At 49.9% G+C, this 9,599-nt stretch overlaps 1 protein-coding gene across 2 annotated transcripts; it reads right to left on the minus strand.

The window, feature by feature from the left end:
- Positions 1-3,571: 3,571 nt before the first annotated feature.
- On the minus strand, positions 3,572-7,731 carry KLF4 (KLF transcription factor 4). 2 transcript variants are annotated; one of them, XM_068974392.1, is made up of 5 exons: positions 7,605-7,731; positions 7,376-7,496; positions 5,714-6,707; positions 5,450-5,614; positions 3,572-4,494 (listed from the first exon to the last, which is right to left on the minus strand). In XM_068974392.1, the coding sequence occupies exons 1-5, from the start codon at positions 7,607-7,609 to the stop codon at positions 4,319-4,321; spliced, it is 1,461 nt and encodes a 486-aa protein (XP_068830493.1). In that variant the 5' UTR covers positions 7,610-7,731; the 3' UTR covers positions 3,572-4,318. The 2 variants fall into 2 exon arrangements, with proteins under 2 accessions (XP_068830493.1, XP_068830492.1); XM_068974391.1 differs by having other exon boundaries at positions 5,450-6,707.
- Positions 7,732-9,599: the final 1,868 nt, after the last annotated feature.

The raw sequence follows: 9,599 nt of genomic DNA on the forward strand, positions 1-9,599 counted from the left end.
ACAAGTGGCGAATGACATTTGGGAGGACGCGTTGCAACATGCTGACTCATTTAGGGTGTTGAGAAGACTGAAACAGTTTGAAAAAGTGATATTATAGCACAGGCATCGGGGAAAACAATTAGAAAGATGGGCTCCGGATGTGTGTGTTTCCAGAGAAGCAACTTGACTGATATTCCTACACCATGCCCTACCTCCCCCGCAACTAAGTCAGCTGCCTATGGTGGCCGAGAGGGCAGCCTGAAAAATTTTATGTTTATGCTAACATTTTGGCAGATGGTTTCCTTTGCATTTTGACTGTGACCAGGGCGTTGAACCCCTAAGTACTTCAGAAAGATTTAAGAATTTATTAGTTTTTTAGGAGATGGTGAGAAATTTGCTTAAAATTTATTTTTTTTTTTTGGTCTAAGTTAAAGCTTTCCAAAGGGTGTCTGTTCTCAACCTGCATTTTAGTTTCACTTAATGTGGGGGGAAAAAGAAAGATATTATACAATCAAATGCAATCAAAAGCATTCCGATTGGAACAGTACTACCTTTACATTTTCACAGAATATAGAACATTCCATGATATATTCCACAGCATTCGATATGTAGAGAATTCTTGGTAGTTTTGTATGAAATATTACTGAGTGCTCTGCATGTGAACAGTGAATGAGTTTCCTAAACAACTTTTAGGAAGCAGAAATAGTTTCAGCTTAGTGGTGTAAAAACATGTCACTATACAATAGTGTGTAAAATGTGCTTAGCAAAGACGAAATAAAACAGATAAAAGGTTAATACATAATAATAAATACAAGGGCAAAATGATAAACACACAAAAAAGGTTTGGGTAGGTCTGGATGGTGTCTGTGTGTTTCACAAGACAGGGAGAAAGGTGAAAGCGGGGAGAAAGAGACTAAGGACTATAAATTCACTTCTGAGTATGCGGCATTATGCTGAATGGAGCTTCAGAAGCCAGAACATATAATAGAACAGGTGGCTACATAGGCTACTAAATTTAGATATTCCCATAGATCAAAGTACAATGGGTCCCACCACTGCTTGTTTTAATGTTTTCCCTGCAGACTTGCTTCCATGGCTTAAAGACTGTCTCACTTCAACTTCCTTATATGTAAAAATTGTGATTCTCCAAATCTGAAACAACATTGCTTATTTCTAAAAACCGGGGACAGTTTTTTTAAAAGAAAGCATTAATCCCTGATTGTCCTGCTTGAGATGGTGAAGTTTCCTGTTTTAACAAACCCAAACAAGATTGGGAGTCAAACAGGTTCTCAGACTCAAAGAATTATTTTGCTGGAAGAGGCATTTTGTTGGAAGGGAAGAGACTGAAAGTCTGTTGATGTATAGGAAACACTATTGTTAATCCTGTGTGTGTGTGTCTGTGTGCGCGCACACACACAAGTTAAAATCTAGGACATATAAAATTAAATGTCATGAGGAAAATGTAATAAGCAGGCATCTCAATTATTGGGTGCTCTTTATTATACAGTATAAACGGCTCTGTAATGCAGTAATGACAGTACACCTAGGAGCCCAGAACTGATAGGTACTAAAGTAAATAGTTTAGCTATTCGTGCATCTTGAATAGTTTTGTTCTGTTACATTTTTAGAAAATCTCACTTTAGATACCGAAGCTTTCTTCTTCAGGTTAGAAAAAGTTAATGCAGTATTTCCTCCCTTTGACATAAGAAAATTTAAACATATTTAATATGTCTTGGTATTTTATGGTGTTTCTTCTACCTGAGATGATAGGCACTTAGTAAACAGGAAAATGGTAAAACAAGCTTTTGATAAACACTTTTCATACACAAACGACGTGCCAGAAACCTCTGTATAAGAGAAAGGTGGCTTCCAAGAGCAGGAGCCATAATTTAATACAAAGAAAAGGGTAACAGAATGTACTTTCTGTTTAAATAACTTTAATTGCTCTTTTAAAAATAAAGCCTAAATAGTTGCACCTATACCCTTTTTTTAAAAGTTTCTCCATTTAAAATAGGTCCTTATTTTGGAATAGCTGGAAACTAAAAAATTTAACCCAAGAAAACCAGTATTAGTATCTTGATGTTTCGTTCTGGTCTTTACTGTTAATTTTGTTTCTTCTCCTTCAATGCACACATTTGAACTTACACAATTGGAATCATTCTGTTTATAGTCTTATATCCTGCTTTTTCCACTTAACATACCATGAGCATTTTTCCATGTCATTAAATATGCTTTGAATATGTTCTTGGCCACATAAAATTCCATCCTATTGATGCACCTGTTTTCTTTTAAGCTAAGACACATGCCACGTTTTCCAGCCATCCTGGACTCTTAAAAAGCCAAGGAAAATACTTTGTGTTGATCCACCATAAGCCTCTTACGAATTTCTGTTTTTCATTCCATTTATAAAATGTACCCACAGTGCCAACACACCTCTGAACACCAGCTATAATGGACAGGTAATAAGCAGTCTAAAGAAAATGCCAGTCAGCTTCTGTCCGCTTGACAATGTTAATTAGTCACCCACATCACCATTACAAATACATAATGTCAACAAGAGTCACAAATGCTGTTTTTCCATTCTGTGACAGCCACAAACGAACTTCAGATTCTTGGGTATCCACCGTAAAAAAAGTTTTAAGCTTTAATAATTTAAGAAATATGCTACCAACTTACAAAAACATGGTTTAAAACGTACTCAAATTTACATTACCCTTGGTTTTGTGACTGCGTCATCTTTGCCTCTTTTGTTTCAATCGACTGAAACAATGGGGCTGGCTTATCTGAGGACTGATGAAGTTTTAAAAATTTGCTAGAAACTCTGGTTTTACCCTCTTGTGGTGCTCTAGAAGTAATGTATCTGTTACACACAAAACCTAAGTGAATCCTTTAATCCTCATGAGGGCACTGTGGAACTGTTCTTGATATTGTCTGCTGTGGGGAGGTTCTTTTGTTATACAAAATTGTTCGGAGTGCAAGGCCAGGCCTGGGAAAGAGAGACTTTCACATTTTCATTTGATTTTAAAGACCAAACCATAAAGATCTTTTAAAATGTGAAACTGAAACATGGATGTTTAACTCTCATAGTAAACTGAGCAAGCTGAAGAATGACTGAGCTGTTTCTACCTGGAAGTTCAGTCAGGTAGGGAAACTGCTTTCCTGTATCTTTAAATGAACATTTTAAAGAGAAACCTGAACTAGGTAAGTTTAATCCTATGATCATAAATCCTCAGAGCTTTCACCCCACAACATTAGACAGTACTCATTGTAAAGCTAAGTAGTCTTTTAAAAGTCTTCTTTTAATCTGTTGAGATAAAAAGGGGTGCTTTTTGGGGGTGCCTTTCCTGTGCCTTACCCACTGGGTTTAAACTGCAGTTTCTGTTATGTGCTTTTCCCGGGGAAAAACAACGCAAAACAAAAACAATGCTCAGATAAAATATTATAGGTTTATTTAAAACTTAATTCTCACCTTGAGTATGCAAAATACAAACTCCACAAAATGTTCATTTTTTTACTTTGTAGTTTACAAATATACAAAATAGAAGTTTGCTTAAATTTATATTACATATTTATTAAGGCAAGGAACTATATAGAAAAAAACATTTGTTCTGCTTAAGGCATACTTGGGAATAAACCATTGTACAAATTATTGCACATCTGAAACCACAGTGCATAACAGACTGTCTGCATAAAAAGATTAAAGTAAACCAGGTGTATTTACCTGACTTAGGTCATAAATGTAGATCGGAAGACAAAAATAGATTTTCCTTGTCAAAGTATGCAGCAGTTTGAGAACTTTGGCCTCATTTGGTACCTTTAGAACCAAGACTTACCAAGCACCATCGTTTAGGCTATTAAACACCATTTTCTGTACCTGAATTTCTTCCTCTTCTAAGATCGTCATAATGGCTTTTAGAAGGCAAACAGAATACAAGGTGATCTTTATGCTTATATTGCATTAAAACACTTCTCAAGGGGTTCTGCTCTTCCCTCCCCCCAACTCTCAGATCTAATTTATACCCTGATATCCACAACTTCCAGTCACCCCCTTGGCGTTTTGTAAGTCCAGGAATATATATATATTCAAGTTGGATTTAGAATTGGAATGATAGAAGATCCAGTCACAGACCCCATCTGTTTTTTTTTTTCTTTTCTTGAGTTTGTCTTTTGGTTTCCTTGTGTCTCCTGATTATCCATTCACAAGTTGACTTGTTGGGAACTTGACCATGATTGTAGTGCTTTCCAGCTGGGTTCCTCCCCTCACCGGGAAGACAGTGTGAAAGGTAAAAAATACTGAATTCTCTTCTGGCAGTGTGGGTCACATCCACTGTTTGGGGATTTAAAAGTGCCTCTTCATATGTAAGGCGAGGTGGTCCGACCTCGAGAATGCCCGGTCGCATTTCTGGCACTGGAAGGGGCGGTGCCCAGTGTGTTTGCGATAGTGCCTGGTCAGTTCATCTGAGCGGGCAAACTTCCACCCACAACCATCCCAGTCACAGTGGTAAGGTTTCTCACCTAGAAAAGAAAAATAAACTTGTTGGAAGCTATTCCTGAAGGATGAAATTTTAAGAACTTGGAGGACAGACATCAAACCAACTCAAGTACCCCATTCCGAAAGGATCCAGGAAATGTCTTTATACCTTCTCAAGGCTGTATTACATTTCAGATCATAAACAGGAATTTTATGGGGTTTTTTTTTTTTTTTGCCTTTTTAAAGGGAAATTAGATAATCACAGAAAACACAAAAACCACTTAAAACTATACTTCTGTTGGACTAATGTTTTCATTCTTTTGAGTAAAGATGGGGCAGGAAATGGATTTAGAAATTATGACTGTTAGGGTGTCTCTCCTAACCCAAACCAAGCAATAATATCCTATCCCACTACAACTGGTTCTAAAAAGTGACAGGAGATTACTACTTTTCCTGTACCAATATTATTTATGAAAGCTATACTTTAGTGACCTTCTGTGCCTACTTACACAGATTCTCTGTCGTGACAATCTTAAATCAGAATCTCAGCAAGCCTAACCATTAAGTCCTTGAGATTTAAATAAAACCTAATTGTTAGGACTAAAGAGGGGGAGGGGTGAACCCTGGGAAGGGAACAACCAATAAAAATAGTGGAGAATACAAAACTGCTTAAAAAAACTTATCATGATTTTGCACAGCAAGGCATAATTTCTTGATTACAAGGGCAATGCTCTGCTCAAGCTAGAAGAGGCCCACCTGCAGCCTGGAATCTCCCTGCCTTTCAAAGGCCTAACAAAACTGCACTTTCAAGCACTGATACCATCCGCCCAGCAAAAGGCTCCTGGGCAAAATAGTAGGCGCCAGTTTGCTGTTCTCTCCTGTGATCCAGGAGATGGAGGAGATAGACTGCACCCCACATCCCAAGGGAGGCCCTGAGGAGTGTTGAGGCTGGACACCAGGCGCCCCCCCGCCCACCTCCACGGCTTCCCGTCCTCCTACCTGTGTGGGTGCGCAGGTGTGCCTTGAGATGAGAACTCTTCGTGTAGGTTTTGCCGCAGCCTGCATAATCACAAGTGTGAGTGGCCGTCCTTTTCCGGGGCCACGACCGCCTTCCCCTCTTTGGTTTGGGCTCCTCCGGCATGCAGGAACCGGGTGGCATGAGCTCTAGGGATGAAGAAGGTGGGGTCAGCGTCATCCTGTGTGCCCCGGACAGCCGGCACACGCAGGGCTTTCCAGCCCCAGCTAGGAATCCCCGGGACTGACCTTGGTAATGCAGCGGTGGGACCTGCGGCTGCATCTGGTCGGGCAGGAAGGGAGGGTAGTTGGGCCCGGGGTGGGGATGGAAGCCCGGGGGGAGCGGCAGGGCAGGATGACAGTCCCGGCTGCTCAGCAGTTCCTCGGCACCCAGGGTCGGGGTAGTCCTGCTGGGGAGCTGCCGCCCCAAGGGAAAATCGTGCGCAGGCGGCCGGTGGCCATTGCTGAGAGGAGGTCCAGTGCCCAAGTGGGCCTCTAGGGGCCGACCGACGGTGCACGAGGAGACAGCCTCCTGCTTGATCTTGGGGCACATGCGTGGCGGCCCGCCGCTGTAGGGCGCCACCACCACCGGGTGGCTGCCGTCTGGGCTGCCTTTGCTAACACTGATGACCGACGGGCTGCCGTACTCGCTGCCAGGGGCACTCAGCGACGCCTTCAACACGAACTTGCCCATCAGCCCGCCACCTGGCGGCTGCGGCTGCTGCGGCGGAATGTACACTGGGTCCAATTCGGGCCGCAGGAGCTCGGCCACGAAGCCGCCGGAGGGGCTCACATCGTTGATGTCCGCCAGGTTGAAGGGAGCTGTCGGAGGGGGTGCAGACTCCCGGCCATACAGGAGGCCGCCGCCCGTGCCGCCCGGCGCCGCCACGCCCGGGTCGCCCCCGGCCCGGATTGGATAGCTGAAGCTGCAGGTGGAGGGCGCACTGGCTGGACCGCTGCTCGACGGGGAGGACGAGGAAGAGGCTGATGCCGAGGAGGACACCGTGGCGGCCACGGACTCCTGATGGGACAGCGAGTTGGAGAGGATAAAGTCCAGGTCCAGGAGATCATTGAACTCCTCCGTCTCCCTCCGGGGCAGGAGAGCCGGGTTGCTGCTGCCGCAAGCCGCGCCGACTCCTCCACTCTCCAGGTCGGTGGCCACGGTCGCCGCCGCCAGGTCGTAGGGGCGGCCGGGAAGCACCGGGGGAAGTCGCTTCATGTGGGAGAGCTCCTCCCGCCAGCGCTGTGGGGACAGGACGCGAGAGAGACAGTCAGTGCTGTCCCTAACTGCCACTCGATGTTAGTGGTGGGCCCGCCGCGCCTACCCCGCCTAGACACGGGGACCGGATGGGCAGGAAAGGCCCCGGGTTCTGTGGGTGCCAGTGCTGCAATCATGGCCCACACCCGGGTCTGGGGAAAGGCGGTGCGTGGATATATGGAGGATGTTAGGTTGTGTCTGCCCGATTGCGTGTGAGCGAGCGCCGAGGCTCGCCAGCCTGGGTCCCTCCCCCGCCGGATCCCGGGGACGCTCCCGCCGTCCCCGGAATTGGGACACCGAGGTTCTCTTGGTGCGCCCTCGCCACGGGGACGCCTACGCGCCAAGCTCACTCTGGCCCAGCCAGTGTCTGGGGACACAGACACCTCCCGCCCGGGGGCCTGCGCGCCCGCCTTCCCGCTCCCGGACGTGTGCGGACCGGGTGTGCGCCCCCGGCGGCTCCACGCGTCGGGACCACACGCATGTACAGCTAAGCCAAGGGCGCTGAAGCCATCCCGGGTAGCCTGCGGAGGAGCCCGTGCGGGGCCACTCCTGCCCGTCGTCTGGTGGTGCTCGGTGACCCCAGGGCTCCGCCCGTCCCCATCCCACCCACAGAAGCCCACCGGAGGGCCCCAAAGGCCCGGGCCGACACTCACGTTATTCGGGGCACCTGCTGGACGTAGTGTCTTCTCCCTTCCCGCCGGGCCGGACGCGAACGTGGAGAAGGACGGGAGCAGCGCGTCGCTGACAGCCATGTCAGACTCGCCAGGTGGCTGCCTTCGGACCGGGTGGGGAGCAGAGGCAGAAGTCAGGGGCCACTCTCGACCGCCGCTCTGGCGCGTCCCATCCGCCCTCACCCCTCCCTGCGCCCCGCGCCGCACCTACCTCATTAATGTGGGGGCCCAAAAGGTCCTCGGGAGTCCGAAGCAGAAGGGGTACCCAAACCCCAAAGCCAACGAAGAGGAAAAAAACTTAGAAACGAAGCCAAAACCCCAAACCCCAAATTGCCCGAGATCCTTCTTCTTTGGATTAATTATAAAAGGGAGATGCCTTTAAAAAAAAAAAAAAGTTCCTTTGTATACGAAAGTTCTTAGAAAAGTTGTAAACTCGTAAAAATAGACAATCAGCAAGGCGAGTTAAGTAGGTCCGGTGGCCAGGCTGCGCTCTCTTCGACTCAGCAGCGTCCCCCACCGCTGTCGCGGTCGCCGCGGCTATCGCCGTGAGCGCTGGGGCTGTGGCCGGGGTGGCGGGCGGGCGGCGCCGCCAGGTGAGACTGGATGCGGAGGCGCGGATCTGCGGACTGGGCGGCGGCGCGAGGCGCGGAGTCCGGGGGGCTGCGCGAGGCGCGCGCGGCCATGGGCGCTGGCCGCGGGCGGGTGGGTGGGTGGGGGGCCGGAGGGGCGGGGAGGGGCACTTGGCGGCTCCCGGTGCCGCCGCCGCCCGCCACCGCCTCTGCTCCCCGCGCGCCCGCAGCCGCGCTCGCTCTCTGAGGCCGGGGAACTGCCGGCGGCCGCCGCGCGCTCCTTACTTATAACTTCTCCGCTCCCGCCCTCCCCCCGCCTCCTACCCGCTGCGCGCTGGGGCCCGCCGCCAGGCCCCGCCCCTCCATTTCTTCTCCCCTCCCTCCAGCAGCCCCCCCCGCACGTTGCCATGGCAGCTAAATAAACAAACTCAGCGCACGTGGGGGCGGGGAGGAGGGAGGGGCGCAGGCGGGGCCCGGCGGGCCGTGACGCCAGCCCGGCAGCTGGCGGGCAGGAGCCGCGCTGACGCCGGCGGCGGTGCCGGCAGCGGGCCGGGCGCGGGGATTTGGGTACGGGGCGCAGGTCCGGTCGCCGGGCGACTGGGACAGTCGGCGTCGCCACGGGTCGCTCCTTGAGTTCGAAGCTCGCGGCCAAGAGGGGTCGGTAGGGGAGAGGGGGACGGTAGCGCAACCCCACCCCCGCTCCGGTGCGCGCTTGCCGCGCAGTCTGCGCACTGTAGAAGAGCGCGATTATCCGCGTGACTCATCCAGCTCGGGTCCGTCATACGCACGCAGGAACCCTGCTCTAGTCCCCGAGCGCCAGTGCGGGCATTTGGCCTGGCCTCGCATGGTCCTTCTTGGGCTCGTCTGCCCAGGGGTTGGGAGTGGAAGGGAGGTGGGTGCCCTCAACTGCGTGGCGAGAACCTGGAGACTGAGAAAGCGAGAGAGGTGTTCCCCTTCTGAAAAGGGCGGAAAGAGGCCGGAATGGGAAATAGAGCTACGGTTTTGATAGCTGAACGAGCGAGGAAGGGACTGAAAGAGATTTCGCTATGTGAAGTGGGGAGAGAGGGGAGGGGCGTGAGGTGCGGGGACACCTTTCAACCGGGAATCTCAAAGCACTTTGCAAAGCACGCAACTCTCCACTTTATGGATGAGAAAACTGAGTCATAAAGAGGTGAAGTGGCGAGGTAAAGGTCAAACGGCAACTCGTTCCCTTGGCTCAGGCTCTAGAGCAGTCAAACCTACCGAAAGGGGCTCAGCTGGAAAGTGGCCCCGTGCCAGAAAGTGGAACTATGCGGTGGGACCCGGGTTCTGGAAAAGGGCCCACGGAGCTCGCAGCAGCCGTCCCTGCCCACCAGGAAGAGAAGAGGAAACGGCAATCGTTATTTCAGTCTTATAACTCGGCCTCCCCACCCCCACTCCCCCTTAGTTTGTGATCAGTAATTTTCCAGCCGGGAAATGTTTTCGCCGTCATCTTCTCTGCAAACAGTGCCTTTTTTTTTTTTTTTTAAACGTGAGTGTGGTGTTCGGTATCGCTTTCTAAACGTAGGCTTGCGAGGTGTTTTGTTTGGATTCAGGCGCGCCTTGGGCTCCGCCCGCCCTCTGCACCAAGCCCCCTTGTCTGTAAAGGCGGCCGGGTG

Source organism: Capricornis sumatraensis, chromosome 6 (assembly GCF_032405125.1).
Source record: "Capricornis sumatraensis isolate serow.1 chromosome 6, serow.2, whole genome shotgun sequence".
Classification (NCBI taxonomy): Eukaryota; Metazoa; Chordata; class Mammalia; order Artiodactyla; family Bovidae; genus Capricornis; species Capricornis sumatraensis.

What these genes read in the sequence shown, in the direction of transcription:
- KLF4 (XM_068974391.1), bottom strand. An exon ending in CAGCAGGTGCCCCGAATAAC is followed by an intron (nt 6,708 to 7,375) that starts GTGAGTGTCGGC and finishes CTGTCCCCACAG; the next exon opens with CGCTGGCGGGAGGAGCTCTC. An exon ending in ACACCTGCGCACCCACACAG is followed by an intron (nt 4,495 to 5,449) that starts GTAGGAGGACGG and finishes TTTCTTTTCTAG; the next exon opens with GTGAGAAACCTTACCACTGT.